Genomic DNA, 27101 nt, shown 5'->3' on the forward strand with positions numbered 1-27101 from the left:
TATGATGCCTTTATCGTGTATTGTAAGATGTCATGAGCATACATGACTATGAGCTCCTTATAATGTCTTATACTCCTTTTAGAATGATCGTGACTAAATAACAGCCAGAATGAGTTGAAATATGAGACAAAACATATTATAGGGCTTATTATTAGACATTGTAAAGCCTCAGACATGCTTATAGCAGGTTTTGACGCATTATACCAGCAGGCTGTTACAAAATAAACCTTTTCAGTTGTCAGTAAATCTACGTGAGGCCATTGTTTGTATAAGCTTCCAGAGGCATTGGTTAAGAAATCTGTCAGCATCAGATATTGGCCTGTCAACTGTTTACATTCACAGGGCGGTTGGCTCGACGTGTTGACATGAACCATGATAGTCAGTCTAAGCTAGAGGGAAGTGAGCAGCCTTGTGTTTAAAACGATTTTCAAAACGATTTGAAAAGGAGTGAAACGCCGAGGTATTACCTGAACGTGTTCAATAAGAACGCACGTTTTCATTTTCGGTTGCAAAAAGTGTTTGATACAGTGTGCCTTACTGAACTTGACCCAGTTGTTATAGTTACTCTAGCTGCAGTGGGCCTGCATGACAACCTTTGCTTTCTTCATTTGAGCATATCTTCATTTTATCTTTCACCTGATTTTTAGTTCATCTTTTCCTTCGTTCTTCAATAATCAGTTTGCAATTAAAAGAGGAATCGGTAACACTTTCGAACAACTTTCGCGAGTAAGCAATTATAAAGTAATGCAATGCTTATTCATGAAAGTTATTATAAAGTGTTACGATACATCTTTAGATGTTCTTTTTTAGATTTCTTTTTAAATTTGTGCTTTTTTTGTTGCTTTCCTCCGTTTCCCTCTGAACTCATGCTGTATAGATTGTAAACTGAATGTAACTGTGTGTCCTTGTTCATAGATTCTATGTTTGAGAAAAGCCCTACTGCAGTAACAGCTGATGCTGCTGTTACTCCTAGCGTAGACCTATTTGGGGCAGGTACAGGACGTGGATTGCTTTCTTTGTTTGGAACCTCTTCTTCATCTCTTCTGTCCTTCCTCCTCAACCATCTGTTTTACCACACGTCTTGGTTTGTCCCCATAGTGGTATGCGACTTGTGCATGCACCCAATCCAGGGTTGGGTCAGTTTGAATGGAAGTCAGTCAATTCAGGAAGTGATTTGAATTGAACATTCAAAAATTGGGGAATTGTTCGAAACAAATAGCTTCTTCTTTTCAGTTTATTGAGAATTAATTTATTTTAAATGATTAATTCGGAATTTAATTTTACTTCCTGTATTGACTGACTTCGAATTGATCCCAACCCTGGACCCACCTGGCTTAAGAACAGTAACTCCTATCACGGCTTTCACTCTCTCTGTTATGCTAATGCTCCTCTGTGCTCTTCTACTTCACTCTTCCTACTTCCTCGACCTTCTTCCTCGGGTGTTTCCCTGGAAGATCTCCCTACTATCTCTCGCGGGCCCTCTCCTTTGCCTCCAGAGGCCAATGCTGATGAAGACCTCTTGTCTGGTGTGACTGGTGAGTTACACTATCTGCCCACTCTAAGCTGACCTCACTTCATGATCACCTATGGGTATACTTCCTGTATCTCCAACTCTGCCTGCGTGACTACAGCATGCAGTAGTACAAGCTTGGTTATGCACTTCCCTGTCAGCCTGTCAATCAATGTATCTCATCAGGAAGTGACCGGAACTTTTTTTGTGATCAGAAGAAAGATAATCATTTTTCAATGATTCAAAAGTTTGGGGTCACTTAGAAATGTCCTTGTTTTTGAAAGAAATACAAAAAAAATTGTCCATTAAATTAACATCAAATTGATCAGAAAGACAGTGTAGACATTGTTAACGGCTGATTTTTTTATGGAATATCTACACCAGTCTCAACGTCAACAGTGAAGAGGCGACTCTGGGATGCTGGCCTTCTAGTTCCCCTGTCCAGTGTCTGTGTTCTTCTGCTCATCTTAATCTTTTAATTTTATTGGCCAATCTGAGATATGGCTTTTTCTTTGCAACTCTGCCTAGAAGGCCAGCATCCCGGAGTCGCCTCTTCAGTTTTTTATTTATTTTTTATTTCACCTTTATTTAACCAGGTAGGCTAGTTGAGAACAAGTTCTCATTTACAACTGCGACCTGGCCAAGATAAAGCAAAGCAGTGCGAACAAACAACAACAGTTACACATGGAATAAACAAACATACAGTCAATAATACAATAGAAAAGGTCTATATACAGTGTGTGCAAATGAGGTAGGATAAGGAAGGTAAGGCAATAAATAGGCCATAGTGGCCAAATAATTACAATATAGCAATTAAACACTGGAGTGATAGCTGTGCAGAAGATGAGTGTGCAAGTAGAGATACAGGGGTGCAAACGAGCTAAATAAATAAAATGTATAACAGTATGGGAGATGAGGTAGTTGGATGAGCTATTTACAGATGGGCTATGTACAGGTGCAGTGATTTGTGAGCTGCTCTGACAGCTGGTGCTTAAAGTTAGTGAGGGAGATATGAGTCTCCAGCTTCAGTGATTTTTGCAGTTCGTTCCAGTCATTGGCAGCAGAGAACTGGAAGGAAAGGCGGCCAAAGTAGGAATTGGCTTTGGGGGTGACCAGTGAGATATACCTGCTGGAGCGCGTGCTATGGGTGAGTGCTGCTATGGTGACCAGTGAGCTGAGATAAGGCAGGGCTTTACCAAGCAAAGACTTATAGATGACCTGGAGCCAGTGGGTTTGGCGACGAATATGAAGCGAGGGCCAGCCAACGAGAGCATACAGGTCGCAGTGGTGGGTAGTATATGAGGCTTTGGTGACAAAACGGATGGCACTGTGATAGACTGCATCCAATTTGCTGAGTAGAGTGTTGGAGGCTATTTTGTAAAGGACATCGCCGAAGTTGAGGATCGGTAGGATGGCCAGTTTTACAAGGGTATGTTTGGCAGCATGAGTGAAGGATGCTTTGTTGCGAAATAGGAAGCCGATTCTAGATTTAATTTGGGTTTGGAGATGCTTAATGTGAGCCTGGAAGGATAGTTTACAGTCTAACCAGACACCTAGATATTTGTAGTTGACCACATATTGTAAGTCAGAACCGTCCAGAGTAGTGATGCTGGACGGGTGGGCAGGTGTTGGCAGCGATCGGTTGAAGAGCATGCATTTAGTTTTACTTGCATTTAAGAGCAGTTGGAGGCCATGGAAGGAGAGTTGTATGGCATTGAAGCTCGTCTGGAGGTTAGTTAACAGTGTCCAAAGAAGGGCCAGAAGAATACAAAATGGTGTCGTCTGCGTAGAGGTGGATCAGAGAATCACCAGCAGCAAGAGCGACATCATTGATGTATACAGAGAAAAGAGTCGGCCCGAGAAATTGAACCCTGTGGCACTCCCATAGAGTCTGCCAGAGGTCCAGACAACACTCCGATTTGACACACTGAACTCTGTCTGAGAAGTAGTTGGTGAACCAGGCGAGGCAGGCATTTGAGAAACCAAGGCTGTTGAGTCTGCCGATGAGAATGTGGTGATTGACAGTGATTGACAGAGTCGAAAGCCTTGGCCAGGTCGATGAATACGGCTGCACAGTATTGTCTCTTATTGATGGCGGTTATGATATCATTTAGGACCTTGAGCGTGGCTGAGGTGCACCCATGACCAGCTCGGATGTTGACGTTGATACTGGTGATTTGTGGGTACTATTTAATGAAGCTGCCAGTTGAGGACTTGTAAGGCGTCTGTTTCTCAAACTAGACACTCTAATGTATTTGTCCTCTTGCTCAGTTGGGCACCGGGGCCTCCTACTCCTCTTTCTATTCTGGTTAGAGCCAGTTTGCACTGTTCTGTGAAGGGAGTAGTACACAGCGTTGTACGAGATCTTCAGTTTCTTGGCAATTTCTCGCATGGAATAGCCTTCATTTTTCAGAACAAGAATAGACTGATGAGTTTCAGAAGAAAGTTATTTATTTTTGGCCATTTTGAGCCTGTAATCGAACCGACAAATGCTGATGCTCCCAGATACTCAAGTTGTCTAGAGAAGGCCCGTTTTATTGCTTCTTTAATCAGAACAACAGTTTTCAGCTGTGCTAACATAATTTCAAAAGGGTTTTCTGATGATCATTTAGCCTTTTAAAATGATAACCTTGGATTAGCTAACACAACGTGCAATTGGAACACAGGAGTGATGGTTGCTGATAATGGGACTCTGTACGCCTATGTAGATATTCCATTAAAAATCAGCCGTTTCCAGCTACAGTAGTTATTTACAACATTAACAATGTCTACAGTGTATTTCGGATGAATTTGATGTTATTTTAATGGACAAAAAATGTGCACTTTCAAAAACAAGGACATTTCTAAGTGACCCCAAACTTTTGAACGGTAGTGTATATATAGTAAAGGTTTGGACACCTACTCATTCAAGGTTTTTTCTTTATTTTTACTATTTTCTACATTGTAGAGTAATAGTGAAGACATCAAAACTATTAAATAACACATATGGAATCATGTAGTAACCAAAAAAGTGTTAAACAAATCTAAATATATTTGAGATTTGAGATTCTTCAAAAGTACACCCTTTTCCTTGATGACAGCTTTGCACACTCTTGGCAAAGCATGCCATTCCATGAGTGCAGCATTTATTTTTCAACTCGAATCAATGAGCCCAATCAGTCCTCCATGACAAGAAAATCTCAAATCAGAAGACCAAGTCCATATTATGGCAAGAACAGCTCAAATAAGAAAAGAGAAACGACAGTACGTCATGATTCCATATGTGTTATTTCGTAGTTTTGTTGTCACTATTATTCTACAATGTAGAAAATAGCACAAATAAAGAAAACCCTGAGTAGGTGTGTCCATACTTATGACTGGTACTGTATATAACGCTGTTTTTTTCAAAGTGTGGTGAAATGCTCTCCTCTCTCATTCTGTAGATGCTTTCTCTGCTATGGCTCCAGCACCAGCAGTGGCTCCAACTCCAGCTCAAGCCCCGGATCCAGCTCCAGCTCCTGCCCCTGCAACTGTCTCTCCTCCCAAACCTGAGCCCTCTGCACCTGCACCTGTCATTGACCTGCTAGGTGCGTACTGTGCCACGAAATCCACCACTTCCTGTACACCTTCATGGGTCGATTTGACTCATGCTGAGTAACATATGACCCTTTCCATACTCTGTTCATCTATTCGTCTTGTGTACTTTGTTGGCAGTGATTTTTCGTTGTTGGTATTTCTCCATTTTCCATCATCTTCGTAGCCAGGGTAACAGACCCCTGATAAGTCTAGATCTAGGAGGGAGATAGTGTCATATGTTTGGTGTAGCAGTATATACCAGAAGTTTTCCTCTGCAACTGGTTTTGGATTATGTAGCCAAATGTTGCATTGCTTGCTAGTTAGCTGTGTATACGTTAGTAGCAGCCATTGAGCAGTGACCGTCACCCGCCCTGAAACCTAAAAGTATTGTCTACCGCATCAAGAAACACCTTTGGATTTTCAGGTTAAGGTTTCTTGAGTTGTGTTGTTTTGGTGTGCAGAGAGTTTTGAGTTCATACACAGGTTGAGATGGAAATTCTACCCTCTTGCAATTGCATGGTACTTAGAGGTGTGTGTGTATGCCTGCGTGCACGTGCTTGTGTTTACTGCAGTGTTGGGGAGTAGGGGATTACAAAAAACGGTAACTGTAATCCGTTACGTTACCAGCAAAAATATTGTAATCAGATTACCGATACATTTGAAAAATTAGATGATTACTTTGAGGATTACTTTTAAATTCAGAAAGGATGTTTGCGAGAAAAAAATCTTTGACACTTCTCTGTTTTCTTAATGACATTCAATCAGCATTGAAAAAAGGCTCATGTTTAAGTTTGTTCCACCTGAGCGAGTCTGACCACAAGTCAGAGACCACTATGATAACACACCAAATGAGTTTGATAGATCATGAGAAAAGAGAAGGAATAGGATTTTGTAGGCTACAGTCCAAGCTATGTCTTCCAATGGTACGACTGCTGTCAGTATCCATAGATTATCCAACTTGAATAAATGCTTAGAGGTAAGGATGACAGTAGTGTTGTAGTCTACGGTGATACGGATATCACTTATTATTGATATCTACATAACGTGAGAGCATTGATGTGAATCACACTGCTGCTCTCTCATTTAGCTATTTGCGTCTTACGGATTGTGGTTGTTGTGAATGGCTGTTCACAAATCTAAATGGGTATTTGAACCCAATACTGGTTGAATTCAAGAAGTTTAAGCTGCTATAAATGATTGTTTTTTGAAACCAGTGGACAGCCAGTGAAAAATGCACTCTTGTGCAATGGAATGGCATACTTTGCCAAGAGTGTGCAAAGCTGTCATCAAGGCAAAATGTGGCTACTTTGAAGAATCTCAAATATAAAATATATTTAGATTTGTTTAACACTTTTTTTGGTTACTACAACGTTTGGACACACCTACTCATTCAAGGGTGCTGCTGGGTTGTTGCACATTTGTGGCCTGCTGGAGGTCATTTTGCAGGGCTCTGGCAGTGCTACTCCTTGCACAAAGGCGGAGGTAGCGGTCCTGCTGCTGGGTTGTTGCCCTCCTACGGCCTCCTCCACGTCTCCTGATGTACTGGCCTGTCTCCTGGTAGCGCCTCCATGCTCTGGACACTACGCTGACAGACACAGCAAACCTTCTTGCCACAGCTCGCATTGATGTGCCATCCTGGATGAGCTGCACTACCTGAGCCACTTGTGTGGGTTGTAGACTCCGTCTCATGCTACCACTAGAGTGAGAGCACCGCCAGCATTCAAAAGTGACCAAAACATCAGCCAGGAAGCATAGGAACTGAGAAGTGGTGTGTGGTCACCACCTGCAGAATCACTCCTTTATTGGGGGTGTCTTGCTAATTGCCTATATTTTCCACCTTTTGTCTATTCCATTTGCACAACAGCATGTGAAATTTATTGTCAATCAGTGTTTCTTCCGAAGTGGACAGTTTGATTTCACAGAAGTGTGATTGACTTGGAGTTACATTGTGTTGTTTAAGTCCCTTTATTTTTTTGAGCAGAGTATATTTTATATTTGAGATTCTTCAAAGTAGCCACCCTTTGCCTTGATGAAAGCCCAATCAGTCCTCCATGACAACAAAATCATAAAGAACAGACTAGGGCTGGCTAATAAGTCCTTAGTTTTGGGGTCATGCTCAGGTAAAACAATTTGGCTAATCTATACTTCCATATTTCCAAGTCCTATTCTTGAAGATCAAGGGGTATAACATTTATTGGAATGACTGGAATTCTGATAGACTTTGATTTTTAATGTGAAGATATAATTTAATTGTATTGTTATCTGTAGTAGAAAGTGATGGGTTAGAAGAAGCCTACATAACCAACCCATAAAGTAAAATGTAACATCCATTTATGGCCACCTATGTGAACTTAAACATTGATTTATCCTGCAATAGATGTTGTTCAATTGGTAACATTTTTGTCTTCTTCCAATGCCTCTTAAGGGGAAAGTAATCTAAAAGTAACGGAATGCAATCAGATTACGTGACTGAGTTTGGGTAATCCAAAAGTTACATTACTGATTACAATTTTGGATAGGTAACTTGTAACGGATTACAATTAGAAAGTAACCTACCCAAACCTGGTTTACTGTACAGTGAGACCTGTCTCACTGCCTGTCTGCCTCCCCCTCCCTTCCTGGCTCATGGCTAACTAACTCTTCTCTACTATCACTCTATAGACACATTCAGTAGTCCTACTCTGTTGGACGCTACGCCCGCTGCCCCCGGGGGACCAGAAGAGGATCTATTGGGTGGTATGCACACACACACACACACACACACACTTTAGCTGTAACACCATAATGAATGTCCCGGTGAGCAGCTAATTAGTAGAATAAAGTGAGCAGGATTATGGTTGTAGTAAAAGCCTGCAGGACTGTAGTTCTCCAGGAGAAGGGTTGGGAGCCCCTGCTCTAAGAGCACGTACAGTATGTTAATATTGAGTACCATCACAACTTAAATCAATGAAAATCATTATCACCGTATATAATACCCTCATTCAAATGGTTCCCCACTTTCAGGACTGATGTCTCCTAGCCTGACTCCCATGGCGGCCCTTGCTCCTCTGGCCCCCACTCTGGCTCCGGCCCTCGCCCCTACCCTAGCTCCTGTCTCAGCCCAGAGTGACTTGCTGGAGGGTGGCTTCGACACCCTTGGCTCTCTGCCCCCACTAATCCCCGCCACCCCAGCAGCTGCAAACACAGTGCCAGCCGCAGCAGCACCCTCTGGTGGCTTTGATGCATCAGGTAGGGGACACTCTGCTCCATGTGTATATCCTGAGGGAAGTGTGTGTGTGTGTGTGTGTGTGTGTGTGTTCTGCATGCATGACTGACGCTGCCAAGAGTCACCGCCACTGTCCCTATTATGTAACGCTGAGGGTTTAATTCCTCAACACTGCTTCTCTCGCTCTCTCTCTCATCTCACATGCGCACATGCCGATACTTACTACTGTGCTCCCCATCCTATTTCAACTCCTTCTTTCTCTATGTTGTTCTCCCTCTCCCTCCCTCCCTCCCTCCTCTTGTTCTCTCTCTCTCTCTCTCTCTCTCTCTCTCTCTCTCTCTCTCTCTCTCTCTCTCTCTCTCTCTCTCTCTCTGTCACATACTACCTTTCCTCATTTCTCACCTCACGTCCTTTCGTTCTCCACCCCTTCAACCCTCTCCTCTCGCCCACTCTGCCCTTGTCTCTTTCTGCCATCCCCCCTCTCTCTCTCTCTCTCTCTGTCACTGCTGGGTCATTGCTTGCCGCTACTGCGTAATTGGTGAGTTCACAAGCCTTTCTCCCCTTAAGTGCTTCGCCGTATGAGCTGTTTTGACACGTTCCCCGTTTAAATAAAAAAAAATCCCTTTTTGCATGTTTCAATATGTTTGTCTCATTGTACGAGACAATGTCATGTATGTATTACTCCCATGTGTAAGGTTTGCCAGATTTCTACCCTCAATTCAGCATAGTGCCCTTTGAAACTGCGATGCTGGCACTGTGGTGGTCTAAAACCACATTTAAACCCAGTTATAGACCTGAATGTTGAGATAATGTGGTAGTGAAGGCCTTACAGTGGGTATATATTCATCTCTCGTGGGCAGACTACTTAAACATAAAAGGTACCAAATTACGCAATATTTTTATTCTGGGTTAACCGAGATTAGGTGTATATTGTTTCTGCTCTGTTCGGTGCACGCATTGCACACCAGAGTACTGTACTGAATGCTAGTGTTGTGGTGATGAATTGTATGGTGATGATTTCACATCTGCCCCCTCTTTGTGGAGATTAGGGATTATTTAAGATTTTAATCCATGCTGTATGTTTCTAACATCTTACTCCCCTTATTTCTACCCTTTCCCTCTAAGTGTTTGGTGGATTAGGGGACCTACTGATGCCAGTCATAACACCCCAGTCCACTGGGGGTAGTGTGGGCAGCACAGGCAGTGGTGGGGGGAATACCAAGGTGGCACCCGCGGTCGGGGGTGGCATGGCAGGCGCCACAGCTATTAAACGGCCATCCATCGGGGGCGACTTGGACTCCTCACTAGCAAACCTGGTTGGAGGCATGTATTGATCACACCGGGACAGCCTTGATGGCTGTGATTACTGTTTTTTTTGTCCGTTTTTAAAATTAGTTCTGAAATTGCATTTTTTTCTCTTGCAGATCTGGGGATTCAGAAAAAGTACGTACGGAATTTCTCTGTGTTCGCGCTTGTGTGTGTGTGCGTGTGTGTGTTCTCCTTTTCTTTGTGTGCTTCCTAAACAACAATCAAAGTCATGCGGTATCTAGTGTGTATTCCCAAACCTTCCAGCTAGCTGATGACAACGTTGGTGTCCTGTGTGTCTCGTATAGGGACCATCAGTGGAATGACAAGAAGCTGACAGGAGGATCTAACTGGACCCCCCAGGTAGCCCCTCCCAGCTGGGGCGCCCCTGGACCTATGATGGTAAAAGCCTCCACAAGCCTCCCAATATTAGCAAAGAACCGTTATTGGGACATTTCAAATTGAAATCAAATCCAACTTTATTGGTCATGTGCGCAGGATACAGGTTGTAAATGGTACAAGGAAATGCTTACTTGCAAACTCTCCTCAACAGTACAGTACACATTTATACAAAAAAATAAAAGGAATACAAATAATAAAAATAGTAATGTTTTGAAATTTACACAATAAGAATATACAGTGTAGACTATGAAATGTGCTCGAGTGAGGAGTGGTATGGTTGAGCAGCTTAGATGGATAGTAACAGCAATGGTGTGTGTGTGTGAGGTGTGTGTGTAAGGGTAGATGAGTAAAAGTCTCTTAGGTGCAGCTGTGAAGTGACTCAGTCCCCAATGATGGACTGGGCAGTCTTCACCACCCTCTGTAGAGCCTGGAGAGAGTGGAATTTTTGTATGTTGGAACTAAGCTGTGGACCTGAATGGGAAAGGATTGTTCAGGAATGGAAATGATGTTCTATGACATAAAGCTGTGAACTTTTTTTGTCTTGACTTCCTGTTTCTAGGGTGGCCCTGCCCCTGGAGCCCCCGGTGCCCCTGGGGCCATGCCTCTGCCCATGGGAGCACAGCCTGGCTTTGGCATGGTGAGATACTGGACTGGATGCCCAGAAACCAACATGGACCGCTATACTTATAAATGAGCTCAGTGCTCTTATTCAAGTCAGGAAGTAGTTATTGGTCAATTCCATGAACCCCTTCCATCTCTTACCAGGCCTCAGCAGCTGGATCTGGAGTTCCCATGATGCCTTCCATGATGATGGGCCAGCCAATGATGGGTCAACCCATGAGACCACCCCTGCCAGGAGCTGCAGCACCAGGGATACCGGTAACACACACACACACACACACGCATGCACACACACGCACACAGATACACACTCACATTCGTTCTCAGATATAAAAAAAATCCAAACCCTCAAACACATACACAGGAAAGTGCACGTGGGTATACAGAATCACCTGTTACCCCTTCAGTTATAAACGTATTAAAAGGGGAAATATACTCATATATTCTTCATTAGTCCACTTTTGATACAGTCCCATAAAATGATGCAGGTCAACATTCATGTTTTCAAGATATATTGCTTTTAGTCTCCTGATGACCAAAATCAAAGTGCAAAACATCATCATAAGACTTTTCTACAAAGTCAACACAGGCTTGCTATTTTGGAAAGCAATGAGTCTTGTATGTGCACAATAAAGATATTTTAAAGGCAATGTATTTGAAGTGGTACTCAATTAGTTTTTCTGTTTTCCAGCTGTCTCCAGTACCTGCTGCCACCCAGAGCAAAAAGCCCAAGGACCCACTGGCAGACTTCAACCTCAAGGACTTAATGTAAATCCCCCAGCCCAGGTGTGTGTTCAGGACATTACGCTGTCATCCTGGTGTGATGCTAGTCTTGCCTGGTGTCAGATCTGTTTCTGTGGTTTTGACAACTTATGATCATTGTCATGCCAATGCCTATAGAAGTTGGTAATACAACACAAAGAGATCTGCGACCAGGCTATAATGCTAGTCTTGTGTCAGTAGTCAAACTTGGGTATGTTTTTCTCCTTATTGTCTTCCAGCTCTTTGTTTTTCTGGAGCTGGGCCCTCTGGCTGCCTGTCTTATTTTGGCGTTCTGTACATCCCGGGACACCAGAGACCCTCCTCAGCTACTCACCCATAGGAGACCCCCTTCCTCCACTCCACCCCAGCCCCCTGTATAATGTTGTTGCACAAACTGTGAAACCTTAGTGAGAAAAAAACAAGTGTGTGCTTAACTAGATGTAACCCTTTGTCTAAACAAAATCACACAAAACCTACAAAAAAAAAAGTCTATAAAAGCAAGCCAGAAACCCGAGCAGAAGCTGAAGGCGTATGTGCTGTGTGTATTTAGATAATTTTTTCCAGTAGTGTTGGCGTGTTGAGTTGAATGATGGATGCGTGTTTGTTTGATGCCCTCAGCTCCACCTTCGGCCCCCGCACTGGCCTTCTGATCACTCTAGAGGGGGAGGGGCTTCCACCCTGCCTCACCCTGATTGGATAAGAGGGGTAAGCAAAGCAGACCCGTAAATTTTGGATGAAATGTTCAATGTGTCGTTCACAGAAGTTCTTCTTCGGTGGTGTATATACATTACACTGGGAAATCTCTAAGGATTTGTCTCTACTCTGTACAGTTTGTCTGTGGAAGAGCGTATTGATGTGAATCTGATATGAAATTGTAAGAAGTCATGTGATCATTATCTTATTTCCTTTCATCTTTTGAACGTATTTAGAAACAAATATGATATGAATATATGATTAATATAAATAAGCAACATGTACGGGCTCCTGAATCCTAAATTACCATCCAATTATTTTTTTTAATGATCAGTATATTTATTCTTTTTTTTTTTGTCAGCGTTTATTTTTCTATTTTTTTTTTTTAGATTTGGGGCGTCATGTCCAGCTTTATTTGTACTTTCTCTCTCTGTTGATATTGTTTGTGAATCTGCTGTTAAACGTTGTCGGATATTTTTATCAACAGATCATATCTTACCGCCTATTTTCAGAGAAAATGTGTTTATATTTGAGTTATTCCTATTCAAGAGGAAGGTCAAACAGTGCATACCAGGAGCCAAATCTTGCCAGTATCTCATATCTCAATACAGAGGAGAACAGTCTTTTGTTAAACCACTAGAACAAGTTGTGTACAGTTAGTCTACTTCCTGGTATCACCGGCACTCTCCCTATGGACCTATCACTGTCCTCCTCATCAGTGGTCTGTTTTTTGATTTTCATAATTGCTCGTAATTTATTATTAGCATTATTACTATGACTAGACCACGGTTAGTTACTGGATATGTAGTGTTATTTTTGTATTTGAGATGAAACCGAAACATCCTTGTCTCCCTAGTCCCCCACCCCAGATGTTGTTACATGTTTCTGTTCCGTTTCCTCCCCCCTTAGTGAATCAGTAATATTGTACACGGTAACATGGACGGAGCGGAGAGCCTGTGTATACCCAGTCAGAAGAGGACACTGTTGAACAGTGTGCCTTCCATGTCTATCTAGACAGCTGTTTAGAACCTGTGAAACCAGTCCTGTGCTGTATACCCCCAGATATAACAAATACTGTGTTGTGTCATTGCAAAGACTGTTTCGACAATTGTGGGGGAAAAAATATGGAATAGAAAAATGGGGAAACATCATTTTCATTATTGAGTTACATTTTTATTCTATTATTATTATTTACTATGCCCCTCCCCAGTGCATGTAAGCCCTTTTAGATGCAATAAACTCAATGATGGAAAGAATGGACCATTACTGATCGCCCATCTTTTTCTTATATTGATCGATCAGATTATGGACTCACTGCGTTTTTAATCTGGTGCACTAAATGTCATGACATAGGAATGACATCAATAGGCGTAACCTGGGTTGTGTTCATTAGGGCGCACAAGTGAAAACATTTTAAAATGTAAAAGACTGTTTCTTATTGGACAAGTCCAAGAAGTGCCTAATGATCATGACCCTGGCTACAGGCATAGATGTGTCATGGATACATACAGTACATCACTTCTCATGGTAAACACACATACAAGTTGTAATCTTGGTTTAATTGTTGTTTTTTCAATCATGGTGAAATGTTATAAATGTATTGTATTTGGTCATCAATGGCAAACTCGTATACATTGTGGCACATAATAAACAAGAGATGCATCAGCATGAACACTTTAGAATGATGATTGTTATCATCACGTAACATTATGGCGTTTGTTGTCACCGCTAGCCTTCAAATGACATGACTCTAATGGAAAACTGAATGTCGAAATAACGTTTTTAATCTGAAAGCTCTGTTGCATCAAACGCACGGTGTAGCCTCATGTTAAATACATCGTTACAGTACTAGGCTATCAAAAATATATTCCGATAGGTCTCCCCAAAGTGCATCATTTTTTATTTATGAAATTAGCACCAAGTCTCTGGATAAGCACCATCATTTTTATGTGTATGGCAATGAAACCACATTTTAATGCACTGCTAGTGTAAAAAAACTAAAACAAACGGTAGGACTGAAAACAATCATGTTTTATCCAGGATCCCTCTGGAACCTTTCACTATTTAGTCATAGAAACGTAATCTTATAAGAAAAGGTAGTTTTACAAAAAGGGACATGACAGGAAACTCAAAGAGCTAGATATACATTATTTTAAACACCAGCACGTTGATTTAGAAAATATTTAGAAAAAAGACAGTTATAACTTCTTAATATACTCAAATGTTAATTTCCCCACATTTTTTTTTGCTTTCTTCTGGGTCGTTCACCAAAGCCAATGCAAACCTTCTTGTTCATTTTGCTAGAAAAGGGAACACATTTGAAAATGTTAACGTCTCTGCGTTCATTAAGGCTGCCTGGAATATATGACATAACAAGCATCACTCCCCTGAAACAGCTGAATATACAACGTTTTAACAAAATTGGTCAAACCTAATCTGTCAAAATATTCCCGTTGGCATAAACACAGCCCTAGTAGGAGCTGGCAATATATAATCATTGTATTCATACATTTCTAGAATGTTTGCTTTTTAATAATTTAATAAATTAGACAAGGCAGAGCCGCCGTAGTTCTCTTTGATCTGTTGACGAGTTCCTGTAATCAACAACAGTGAGTTTGTATGGCCGCTTGTGTGCGATGAATGCTGTGATGAGGCAATCTGTGCCAGTTGCCAGTGGGAAGCACAGGAGGTAATAGAGAAGACAGAGGAAGGCAGTCGGGTGGGCGGGCTCCTGTTTCGTTTGTGATGGAGGGAGAAGGGTTCCGAGGGGTGTTGTGGCATGTTGTGTGTCCCTCAGGCGTCCCGGCACACACTGGAATCCCCATGGACCCAGTAACAGATCTGGGCATACTTGAGGGGCGTTATCCTCACCGCCACATTGTAATCTTGCTGCGCCCCATTGCCGTTGACATCCACCCACTGGTGGCCTGAGAAAACCCCGATGACCTTCCTCTTCCATTTCTTCTTGCCGGGTTCTTTGAGGCGGATGTAGACCCCGGAGCCGCTGGAGCCGGGCTTGGCATCGCAATACTGATACAGCAGGTCTTTGGACTCCTCCGACACCGAGCAGAAGCGGTACACCAAGTTGCCGGGCCGGTCGTCGTCGAAGCCTGAGAAGTGGATCCTGCTGGCAGGCAGCTTCTTGACCGAGGGGATGACGCCCAGGTCCATGTGCTTGACCTTCTGGGCCTTCTTCAGCTCCAGCACGGCATAGTCATAGTCAGCCGCCACACCGCCCGACGCCCCGCCTTTCAACCAACCTTTAGGGACCTGGGTCTGCTTCACTCTGGTCCACCGGAAGGATGGCTTCTCTACCTCTGCGCTGCGACGACTGCGGCTCTTTCTGTCCTTCCCTTTCCCTCCTTTCCTCTCCTTCCCTCCATCTTTCTCTTCTTTCTCTTCTTCTTCCTTGTCTTCTCCCCCTTTCCTCCTCTTGCCTTTCCCCCGTCCTCTCTTCCCCTTCCCTCCTTTCCCACGCCGGGATTTCTCCTTGAGGACGCCCACGCGTAGCTTCTGTGCTCCGCTCACGTAGTCCTGTCCGTCGTGGATGCAGTGGGCGGCCGTCAGGACGTGTTTGGGGGATAACAGGACACCAGAGCAGCCCGTGGAGATCTTGACGGAGGTGGAGAAGGGGTACTTAGTGGAGAACTGCTTGTCAGCGATGCTGAAGCGGGTGTCTGTGCCATAGACCTCCCGTCTGCGGCGTGACTTGGAGGAAGCGGAGGAGTTCCCAGCAGGCCAAGCGTTGACCTCGTCGAGGCCCTGCACAGACACGGAGGTCAGGGTGCGCGTTCCGTTCTCGTACACCGTCTCATAGGACAGGAACTCCTCCAGGTCAGCCAGAGAGGGGTCGGGGAGGCGACGCTGGCACTCAATCCCACAGGTCCCGTTCAGCTCTCCCTGAGGTTTGGCCGTGAAGCCGGTGCTGCTAAGGGCCACCGTCCTCCTGTTCCTCACCAGCGGCACCTTCCACTGCGGCCAGGTATACTCATCATCTCCTCCTGTGGCCTCCTGGGCTTCCACAGCCACCACCACGGCCAGCGACGTCACTGAGAGCAGGAGACACAGGTGTACGGGGCCCATTGTACAGATGGGCCTGGCTCTAGAGGGGAGAGGAGAGAAAGACACTATAAGGGATGGTGGAGAACGCTGAGGTGCAAATACAGTGTGCTGTCAATGCTTTGTCAACATGCATGAAGTTTTTTTTTTAATGGCTTCATATGTCTATTGAATAGAATAGACGGAAAGAGAAGAAAAACAAGCAGTATAGCCAACCAAATCCGAGATGGGTTAGTAAAAACTTTCTACTGAAACACATTATCATGTGGTTGTTACAGAAACCACTGTTGGCAATTTACAGTTTGAGGCATCCATCTGTTGTTGGTCAAACTTTTCAGCTGGGATGGGATGGCATTTCATTTGGAGGGTATTTTTTTAGAAGTCTGACTCTGAATAGAAACATACTGAGACAAAGATAAATGAGGTCAAATCCTCCCTTCCCCAAAATACATCCAGCACCAGCGTGCCACATCCACAGGAGGGCGATGTAATCCAGAAAATGAACGTCTCACAGTTGCCAAATTCAGAGCAGTGAGAAGAAGCGAAGCTGTCAAAAACGTGGGCTGTGCCCGTGGCTAACAAGAGACACAAGAGCACTCCTTGTTTACTAGCACAGTTGTTTTCATGGACTCAACCATCTTCAAAATGCTCATATCAACAAAAAGAAGGTGTAGCAGCATCTTCATATGGAAACGATTAAATATAACCGACAGTCTCTCAAGAAATCCTAGCATTTCATTAGGAGCTGTGTGGTTGAGAGGAGATTTCTGGAGCCTTAGGCTGAGTGGTGGCTGTGGCCAGTGGGGAAGAGAAGAGGAGGAGAGGACCATCCCTGGAGCTCTGACTGTACTGAGATGGTGGCTTGGAGCTTAGCCACATGGTTAGCCTTTAGCTGTCAGTAATGACCATATCTGGTTTCTCTCGGACTCTGTGCTGCTCTCTGCTTCATTCCGCCCACAGTTTGAAGACGTAGGCCGACATGACATCACACAAGATGAGAGCTGGACTGTGGCCAAACTGAGGAGTAACTCGCTAAGTGTGCGGGTGCTAATGGGGCTGATAGCTGTGGAGGAAATAGAAATTCAGGGCATTTTATTCATTCAACAGACCATCACTGCACTACTGAGTCGAGTAATAGCCCTTTGTCAGCAGCTGCGTAGATGTAGCTCAACCACAATTCTATACAGAGAATAGAACGGGGGAAGTAGTTTGAGCTACAGTGTAGTTCATAAAGGGGCCTAAGCAGTACTGCTGTAGTGTAGTAATGCAAATCCAACAACCATTTCATACAATGGAGAGATGGGATAGAGGTAAAATGAGAAAAAAACGATGTGATTACAGTACATTCATCCAGCCTGTTTGAAGAGCCTAAATAGCCTTTGGCATGCTGGCTAACATCTGGCCTTCCAGCTGGAGGCCGAGCCTGTGAGGGAGGGGCGAGCGTTGGTGGCCAGGTGTCTTCCTTGCATTCCCATTCAATCAGATGCTAGGCAGTGTGAAAGTGAAAAGCCGCCAGGCGTTGCACGGTGGACAGATGAAGGAGATGGATGGTAGGAAGTAATCCCATCAAAGGATGTGCTATTGCATAACCAACCATAGGCTACAGGGGACCAGGTCAGTTTGGCATTATCCAACCACACCTCTCGCAGGGGAGTTATCCTTCTTCCACCTCTTGTAGCAAACCATATGCCCTGTCTGTTTCAGACAAGTGGTGTGTATGTCTACTGTAAGGGCAAAGGTCACACATGACCTATCCCAGAATAGCATGTATTATGCCATGTTATGTCATCTTGATGCAGTTCTGTCAATGGTAGGTCTTGACACCTGACGATTCTGATTTATTGGCCTCAGTTTTTGTCTACAAATCAAATCGCTCAACTGTGGATGGGATAGCCATGTCCACAACACCATACATCTCCGAACCAACCTTACCCTTAAATAAAAACAAGATACACTATAAAAAAATGACAAAAGAATGACTCAATGAATTAGAAATGTGAGGTCAGGAATTTGACCCAGGTTTCTGGCCAACAAGACACATTCTCCCAGACCAAGAAATAGCACAAATTCAACAGAAAAGTGAAATTATTGAGGATAGAGTGGAGACTGATGTGTTGCCAGTATAATTTTCTGTTAAAGAAGGCCCGCATTTAACTGAGATTTTTCATTACAGTATAATCTCTCAAACACCATCCCATGCACCATTTTCCAATCCAGCGCACGGTCGAAAGAATACCGCACAAGGCCACCAAAAGATGGTGCTAGATTGCAATCTCTCTCGCGCGTTACTTAATTTCTTTGTTCATAATTCGGATTTTTATAGGAAAATATCCTCTAAAATCATTGTGGAAAAATGTCGATACAATTTAAAAATCACTGCAAGCAAGGGTGTCCTCTTGGTCCTAAAGTAGCGCTAACTTCAGTAATTATGATGCAAATATGTTTTTGCTAATAACTTTAGACTATCACGCAACCTATCTTGGAAATGGAAAATGAGATCAGCTATTGGTTATCAATAAAGCCATGAGTTGGCTATTAATATGAAAATGCATAATAACTTTGTAAAATAGGTTTCTAATCTCAAGGTTAAATAATAATAATAATAATATTGTTTTATGCTACTATATCTAAAATATTAAATTTTTAAGAAGTCTATGTAAAAAAATGTATATGATTGTAGCCTAAAAACGAAACAAGAATAAAAGAAAGTGAGTTAATGAATTAACCTTCCACATTTGCATGTTAAAAGCTAACTCTCACCTGTTCCATATTATTGTCTCAATGACTACTTAGATAGTTAAAATAAATGCTTTATCGAACGGAAACAAACAAATAAAAATAATTATCCAAAACAATATTAGCCAAGTAATGAATATAATAAAATGAAAATTTAGCAATTTTTCAATATCACCATTATCAAACCAGACCACCAGAAATCAAGAAAATAGATCAAAAACCGTATAATGAAAATAATGAACTGAGAGACCCACTGTCCAAGTGGCTCCATCAACAAAATAAACAAAAGCCTCTGCAGCTCCATACCTGCTTGCATTCGATTGATCGATATGACAAATCCGCAAATCTGTTTTTGATTTCCAGAAAGAAACTGCTATTGCATCTAAGACGTCTTCTTATCAGTGGACGAAGTTCCCTTCTCCTCATCGCATTTGCACCAAAGAGGCTGAGAGAAATTCGCAGCAGCCAGTGCCCTCCGTGCGGGCTGCGCTTGATGCTGAGAGAGGGAGGAGGGAAGACAAGTCTGAAAAAGATTTTTTCACTTTCGACAAAAGCTGTTTACATAGGCCTACATGGGAGTGACCAGCCGGATCAGCTAAAAACGCTGGATTGATTGATTGAATGAGTGAGTGTTTGTCAGTCTATGCAACCAATAGTCCTATATGGTCGTCAATGGGATACTGTGTTCATGAGATGAAGTTGCGCCCTATGAAATAAATATTACATTTCAGTGTCATTTTGTGGCTTTATTCAATGGAGCTTTCATTCGACCGGGGACTGGAATTAGTTCCAGGGAGCCCACAATGGCCCTCGCAGACTGCTTTCATTGTCGCCCGTCTGAACTTCCACATCTGCTGCACTTGTCTCTGTGCTCGATGAGGTGGTAAACACACCGGCAGGGGGTCTTTGCGCTGTACGCACCCATGCCGTGACAGAGAGCACTATTCAGGAAAACATGAAGTGAATAGTGAAGCTAACTGTCCAACGGGGTATAGAGCAACCGAATGGATGCTCATTTCCGTTTCATAGGGAGGATGTGCTTCACTTGGATCTGCATCTGTTCTCACATGTATCATGTGTAAAGATAAAGGGAACCACCCACACTAATCAGAGGAGGCTGGTTGGAGAAGCTACATGAAGATAGGCTCATTGTAAAGACTGGAATAGAATGAATGGAAAGGTATCAATCACATCAAACATATGGAAACCACATGTTTGACTCCATTCCATTAATTCCATTCCAGTGATTACAACGAGCTCGTCCTCCTCTAGCTCCCCCCACCAGCCTCCTCTGCCACACTTGATTATTCATGTACTGTAAAAAAAAATATATATATTTTTTTAAAGCCAAATGAATCAGCGTTATTTGGTGAGTTGGGTGGACTTCAGAAGGACAAGGAATTGAGCTAATGTGTGAACATTTGTTCACTTAACAAACTTTGCTCACAGTGAGCTGAATGTACAAACACTTGAGTGGAATTACAAATGAATGTTTGGAAGAGAATACTGTAGGGGAAAGTGGGGTAAGCTGAGCCAAAGTGTTAGATCAGCCACCCCTTGTTTCTAGGAAACAATACTGTCTGTGAAGGCGTCTGTGAAGGAAGAAACCACATGGAGTAAGCGGCATGCAAGTTAGCTCCAAAAAACGGATTTTCACAAAGTCAAATTAATTTCTGTTATAGGTTTCATGAGCTTGTATCTTAACCAAAGTAGATAGCTTGAATATTGTTTTATACATCAACTGGGGTCTTGATAAGCTACAATATAAGGTCCTAAACCTAGCATGAAAGTGCATCCTTGTAGCTGAGTGGGCTAATATAGTCAAAATGTTTGGCTTAGGGTAAGTTGAGCCAATGGTCACCATACCCCATACAAATCATGATGACATTTTGTCAGTTTTATGCAATGTGTCATGCATATGAACTCAAGATAGTGCATTCTTATTGTTACAGAGCTGGCATCATCATGCCCCTTGTACACAAACATAAAACAAGCAGGGGTCTAGCCCCCTTTGAGGTTCTTGAGAGAGCAGCCAATGAAGTGAGAGGAGAGAAGATGTCCATTCGAGCAGCAGCAAGAGATTTAAAAAAAAACACTGAAGAGGTACATTGGGAGAAAAAAAAAACTGTCACGCCCTGATCTGTTTTAACCTGTCCTTGTGCTTGTCTCCACCCCCCTCCAGGTGTCGCCCATCTTCCCCACTTATCCCCTGGGTATTTATACCTGTGTTTTCTGTCTGTCTGTGCCAGTTCGTCTTGTTTGTTCAAGTCAACCAGCGGTTTCTCAGCTCCTGTTTTTCCTCAGTCGCTCTTTTTCTCATCCTCCTGGTTTTGACCCTTGTCTGTCTTGAATCTCAGCCCGCCTGCCTGACTACTAGGCCCCTGAGCCAGCCTGCCATCCTGTACCTTTGCAGCCACTCTGGATTATCGACCCCTGCCTGCCTTGACCTGTCGTTTGCCTGCCCATTTTTTTGCAATAAACATTGATACTTCAACACAGTCTGCACTTGGGCCTTACCTGAAACCTGATAGTACGAACTGGTCATGACTGACCCAACAGACTTGGACCAGCTCCGCAAAGCCATCTCCACCTAAGGAGCAATTTTTAGTAGACTCGAGGAGTTGCTTCGCGGTTTGATGGAAGGATTAGCATTGGACGCATTGCCGTAGCAATTCCTTGGTTTGCTTACCAGGCAGCCTACCACAACGGTAACCTCCCAGCACCTCAGTAGCCCGGCTGGTAGCAGCGCCGTCACCCCAGTTTCCCTGGAACCCCCACTTACCTCCCTCGGAGCGCTACGATGGAGATTCCAGAACATGCCGGGCCTTTCTCTCCCAGTGCTCCCTCGTTTTCAAGCTGCAGCCTTCTTCATTCCCCTCAGACCGCTCGAAGATAGCGTACATTATTACGCTGTTGTCCGGGAGGGCACTCGCCTGGGCCACGGCGGTGTGGGAGCAACAATCCGCTGTCTGCCTCAGTCTGGAGGTATTCGTGGCAGAGATGAGAAAAGTTTGAGGCTCTGGTGCCCGGGAGAGAGGCTGCCCAGAAGTTACTCCAGCTTCGGCAGGACACCCTCAGTGTGGTAGACTATGTGGGTGGAGTTCCGCACGCTAGTAGAGGAGGCTACCTGGAACCCGGAAGCGCTGTTCGACACGTTCCTGCACAGATTATCGGAGGAGGTAAAGGATGAGCTGGCAGCCCGAGAACTACCGATGGATCTCGAGTCACTCATTGCTTTAAACATCCGGATCGATGGTCGACTACGGGAACGTAGGAGGGAGAAGAGGTCCGATTGCGGTCCCAATCGCTCACTCAGGGATCCCACCTTGCATCTGATTAACTCCGGAATCCCCGGCATCTATGTCCCTGAGAGGATCCAAGATTATCCGAGTCCGTTCAAGAGCCTCCGGAAACTGCCGATTCGCCTCTTCCCGAGCCGATGCAGCTTGGCAGGGTTAGGCTGCCTCCAGCCGAACGCGTATGCAGACTTGAGACCCAGAGTTGTCTGTATTGCGGTACTACCGGCCATTATCTGTCTACCTGTCCCTTTAACCCCTCTCCATTCCCATGGGTGTTAGAGCGCTGGATGGATGCTCTATAGGCCGGGTCACCCACCAGACCACCCCGTCAACCTACGAGTGTCGAGGAACCACAACAAGAGAATCCAATTCCTGCTGCTTGAGTCTCTGCAGGTTCCCGTGGTATTGGGATTCTCTTGGCTCCAGCAATACAATCCATCCATTGACTGGGCTACTGGTGCCATAGTGGGCCCATCCTGCCACACTCATTGCCTGAAGTCAGCTCTGCCGGTCCAATGACGTCTTCCTGGGTGCTTGGAAATTGCCCCGGACCTCTACGCCAGCCCCGCAGAGTACCAGGACCTCCGGGAGAGGTTCAGTAAGGCCCGGGCCACTTCGCTTCCGGTATCCAAGAAGGTCAAGCCTGAGGCGCTGGCACGCCGCTAATAGTGGCGCGGCTACTACCCCGGAAGTCGAGACCTTTCCCCCCCACTCCAAGATCATTAGCCCCTCTGCTGTTCATCCTCTGTCGCCCCGTACCCTCCATATTTTTCCTATCTTTTCTGTGTCTAAAGTTAAAACCATGTCTGACTGCCCGTTGTCTCCTGCAACCAGGTGTGTATAATGAAGGCAAAACAAAACGAGAATGAAACGTGGATCGGTGGTGACTAGAAAGCCGGTGACGTCGACCGCCGAACGCCGCCCGAACAAGGAGAGGGACCAACTTCGGCGGAAGTCGTGACACCTGCATACTCACCAGACATGTCACCCATTGAGCATGCTTGGGATGCTCTGGATCGACGTGTACGACAACAATAGCCTTTGGAAGAAAATGTGTTGATGGAAATAAAAGGTCCAGTATTTGCTTCTTAAGAATGTGTGTATCATAGTGGACTTGGACAATGTGATGATGAGCTAGCAACTAATTCCTGATCGAGAGAGTATGTGTTCAAAGTTGAGTGTTGGAAAAGCTAAACATGTCAGCACATTGTCTATGGACCTGTGAGGTCAGGCCAGGGCCAGTGGGAAAAGCAGGGACTCTGGAAGATGGGAATGCAGTGGCGATTGGCAAAGCCCCAAGGAGCCAAGAAAAGAGCGATGGAAAGAATGTGTTCAATGGAGAGAAATGAGAGGTACAGTGATGCCTATTTGGTGGATTACAGGATGTCACTTGGAAACTGATCCAAATGTAGTCGCATTGTCACTCACCTTGATGTACAGTAGGCGTACACTCACTGATGCTCTCACAAACATTGTAGAGCGCGTCAGCCCCTCCTCCATGTGTGGTTGTGTGTGTGTGGGTGTGGTTGTGTGTGTGTGTGTGTGCGTGCATGCGAGAGAGAGAGAGAGAGAGAGAGGTTGATAAGGAGGGGTTGCGAGAGAGAGCCTGGAAGAGAGAGTCATATGGAGAAAGCGATAGCGACAGAGGTTTAAACTTTAGAGGCCCTGCTGATCAATGGCAGTCTGTGTTCAGTGAGAATTGTGAAGAGTGGCTAAATGGCCAAATAAAGCATGTGGCAGCGAAGGCTGGGTCATTACGGCCTACTGAGATGGTTTATTGGTGTGGTCTGCCCATATAATAGACCGAAGTCATAATTGGTTAGGTTATTGTTTGAATCAAAGTTGTAAATCAGTACACTGTACTTCACCACTAAACTGATAACGAATAGATATGCCTCCATGTCCCCTGCAGTTAATCTCTATACCCCCTGTACAGTAAGAGGACAGCTGGATGTTCAGGTCTTAGAGATTCATCTTGATTTATTATGTTGAAACTGGACACTGGCTCCTTCGTCTAAAAACATACACCATCATACATCACCCAAACGTTGAGCTGCCTCAACTCCCTAGAACACCCTTGAACTTCTGAATGCAGAAGGAGGACTTCCTGCAAGGGTGTTCCGAGGCACAAAAGCCCGCCTGTGCACCCTGCAGACCCTAAACATAACCAGAAACATCACTCACTGCTTTTCCATTTCGAGCCTCTCTCACCCCACATTCACGACCTTTGACTGCAAACAGAAAAGTCACTGTGTTTCTTTTGTCTCACGTTGACGCGGTTGCCATGACAACAGTCATAGGTTGTTATGGCGTATGGGTGGGTTAATACTCTGACTTCTTGTTGCACATTCAGTCCTATAGGGACACCTATGGCCCTGACCAGTGAACCCTGAGATCCCCGAAAAGCAAGTCCGTTCCATCCACCTGATCTGTTTAGTAGGGTTACACTCATTTGGATTACTTGTGTACGTATACATGAACAAGTGTCATGAGTGCTCACAGACATTCAAACACACGCACGCGCTCTCACACACACACATACACACACACACGGTCCCACTTAGATCAAACTCTTTACCGTTTTTCACGATTGCACGAAGCACATTTGTCAAAACAGAATTCACTTTTTCAAAAATAATTAACACGCAGCCCCAAACTGAGACAGGTTGGCCAAAATGACATATTTCGTTTGCAAAATGCATTAAGACCCTAACGCTAACATGGTTAACCATCTTTTATATATCTCTGCCATTTGTTGATATTATAATTATAGTATGCACCATAAAAGGCAAGTAAACATATTATCACAGCATGAGCTGTCTTCTTTTGTCCTAAAACGATTTTTACCAAAGATGACCAACACAGAAAGAATGTCACTGAATATGAAAATCCAGAAACAAAGGCTTTATTTGACCTTTTTCTAGATCTAACTATCTTCCCCTCTGCTTCTGCCTCTCCTTTATCCTTGCCATCGGCCTCTTACTTGGTCCAGTCTTACCAACAGGAACTCAGAGGTGACCTCTTTTATGTGCTTAGAATTTGCATTGCGTGTGTGAAAGCAATGAGAAATGACGTTTTGCAAAAAAGAATAGTGTTGTGCTCATTAGGTTATGATGGAGTGGACCCCAGTTTCATTAAAAGTGTCTTAGCAATTTAAATTATTTTCAATTTAAATTATTTAAATTGTAAATATTTGAGTAAAAGTTTAGCATGCCAAGTTTTACAGTAGAAACTGTGGCCATGTTGATGAAAGGCTGACAGAACACACATTCACATGTGCTTATGAACTTATGCACGCATGGACCATAGGACTGACCTTGAACTCAATGATACCTCTCTACCGAACACCCTATGAGACATCTTAAACCACTGGAAAGTAATTCAATAATAGTTCATTATCATTGTAGACCTGAGAGCTAAATAAACTAGATCCTGGTCAACTACCGTCTACACCTATGGACCTTTTGAGGAACTGTTGACCACTGGGACTGCATAGGTCATCCCCTGATATAGTCTTTTGTGACCAATTACGTACATTGAACAAAAATATATACGGAACATATAAAGTGTTGGTCCCATTGTTTCATGAGCTGAAATAAAAGATCCCAGAAATGTTCCATGCGCACAAAAAGCTTATTTCTCAAACACTTTGTGCACAAATTAGTTTTCATCCCTGTTAGTGAGAATTTCTCCTATGCCAACATAATACCTTCTGTTGGGGACAATAAAAGGCCTCTCTAAAATGTGCAGTTTGGTCACACAACACATTGCCACAGATGTCTCAAGTTTTGAGGGTGTGTGCAATGGACATGCTGACTGCAGGAATGTACACCAAAGCTGTTGCCAGATAATTTAATGTTTATTTCTCTACCATAAGCCGCCTCCAACGTCGTTTTAGAGATTTTGGAAGTGTGTACAACCGGCCTCACAACTACAGAGCACGTGTAACCAGCCCAGGACACCCACATCCGTCTTCTTCACCTGCGGGATCATCTGAGACCAGCCACACGGACAGCTGATGAAACTGTGGGTTTTCAAAACCAAAGTATTTCTGCACAAACTGTCAGAAACTGTCTCAGGGAAGCTAATACGTGTGCTCGTCATCCTCACCAGGGTCTTAACCTGACTGCAGTTCGAGGTCATAACCAACCTCAGTGGGCAAATGTTCACCTTCGATGGCCACCGGCATGCTGGAGAAGTGTGCTCTTCACGGATTAATCCCGCTTTCAACTGTACCTGGCAGATGGCAGCGTTTTGAACAGAGTGCCCCATGGTGGTGGTGGGGTTATGGTATGGGCAAGCATAAGCAACGGACAAGGAACAGTTATACTTGAGTATAAGTAAAGTTACGTTAATAGAAAATTAATCAAGTAAAAGTGAAAGTCACCCAGTAAAATATAGGTAAGTATCAAAAGTAAATGTAATTGCTAAAATATACTTAAGCATCAAAAGTAAAAGTATACATTATTTCAAATTCCTTATATTAGGCAAACCCGACCGCACAATTTTTAAAAATGTTTTCTTATTTACAGATAGCCAGGGGCACACTCCAACACTCAGACATAATTTACAAGCGAAGCATTTGTGTTTAGTGAGTCTGCCAGATCAGATGCAGTAGGGATGACCAGGGATTTCCTCTTGATAAGTATGTGAATTGGAGTATGTGAATCCTGTCCTGCTAACCATTCAAAATGTAAGTACTTTTGGGTGTCAGGGAAAATGAATGGAGTAAAAAGTGCATTCTTTACTTTAGGAATGTAGTGAAGTAAAAGTAAAAGTAGTCAACATTTTAAATAGTAAATGAAAGTACAGATACCCCAAAAAAGTACTTAAGTATTTTTACTTAAGTACTTTACTCCACTGACAACGAACACAATTGCATTTTATCGATGTCTATTTGAATGCACAGAGATGCCATGATGCGATCCTGAGGCCCATTGTCGTGCTATTCATC

At 43.8% G+C, this 27101-nt stretch overlaps 2 protein-coding genes across 2 annotated transcripts; one reads left to right on the top strand and one right to left on the bottom strand.

Moving 5' to 3' along the window:
* Nucleotides 1-916: 916 nt before the first annotated feature.
* On the top strand, nucleotides 917-13319 carry LOC129837288 (clathrin coat assembly protein AP180-like). The gene is made up of 12 exons (XM_055903321.1): nucleotides 917-993; nucleotides 1455-1535; nucleotides 4933-5076; nucleotides 7727-7801; nucleotides 8069-8293; nucleotides 9396-9593; nucleotides 9695-9713; nucleotides 9884-9977; nucleotides 10537-10614; nucleotides 10743-10856; nucleotides 11290-11384; nucleotides 11600-13319. The coding sequence occupies exons 1-11, from the start codon at nucleotides 921-923 to the stop codon at nucleotides 11368-11370; spliced, it is 1182 nt and encodes a 393-aa protein (XP_055759296.1). The 5' UTR covers nucleotides 917-920; the 3' UTR covers nucleotides 11371-11384; nucleotides 11600-13319.
* A 617-nt stretch (nucleotides 13320-13936) lies between these two features.
* LOC129837287 (inactive serine protease 35-like) lies at nucleotides 13937-19495 on the bottom strand. The gene is made up of 2 exons (XM_055903320.1): nucleotides 19155-19495; nucleotides 13937-16155 (listed from the first exon to the last, which is right to left on the bottom strand). Exon 2 carries the CDS (start codon nucleotides 16134-16136, stop codon nucleotides 14847-14849), a length of 1290 nt encoding a protein of 429 aa, XP_055759295.1. The 5' UTR covers nucleotides 16137-16155; nucleotides 19155-19495; the 3' UTR covers nucleotides 13937-14846.
* Nucleotides 19496-27101: the final 7606 nt, after the last annotated feature.

Source organism: Salvelinus fontinalis, chromosome 38 (assembly GCF_029448725.1).
Source record: "Salvelinus fontinalis isolate EN_2023a chromosome 38, ASM2944872v1, whole genome shotgun sequence".
NCBI classification, from domain to species: domain Eukaryota; kingdom Metazoa; phylum Chordata; class Actinopteri; order Salmoniformes; family Salmonidae; genus Salvelinus; species Salvelinus fontinalis.

Excerpts from the sequence above, each read along its gene's own strand:
- LOC129837288 (XM_055903321.1), top strand. The coding sequence starts at position 921 with ATGTTTGAGAAAAGCCCTACTGCAGTAACAGCTGATGCTGCTGTTACT. Across the intron at positions 5,077-7,726 it reads ACCTGTCATTGACCTGCTAG|ACACATTCAGTAGTCCTACT; the intron begins GTGCGTACTGTG and ends ATCACTCTATAG. Across the intron at positions 10,857-11,289 it reads CTGCAGCACCAGGGATACCG|CTGTCTCCAGTACCTGCTGC; the intron begins GTAACACACACA and ends TCTGTTTTCCAG.
- LOC129837287 (XM_055903320.1), bottom strand. The coding sequence starts at position 16,136 with ATGGGCCCCGTACACCTGTGTCTCCTGCTCTCAGTGACGTCGCTGGCC.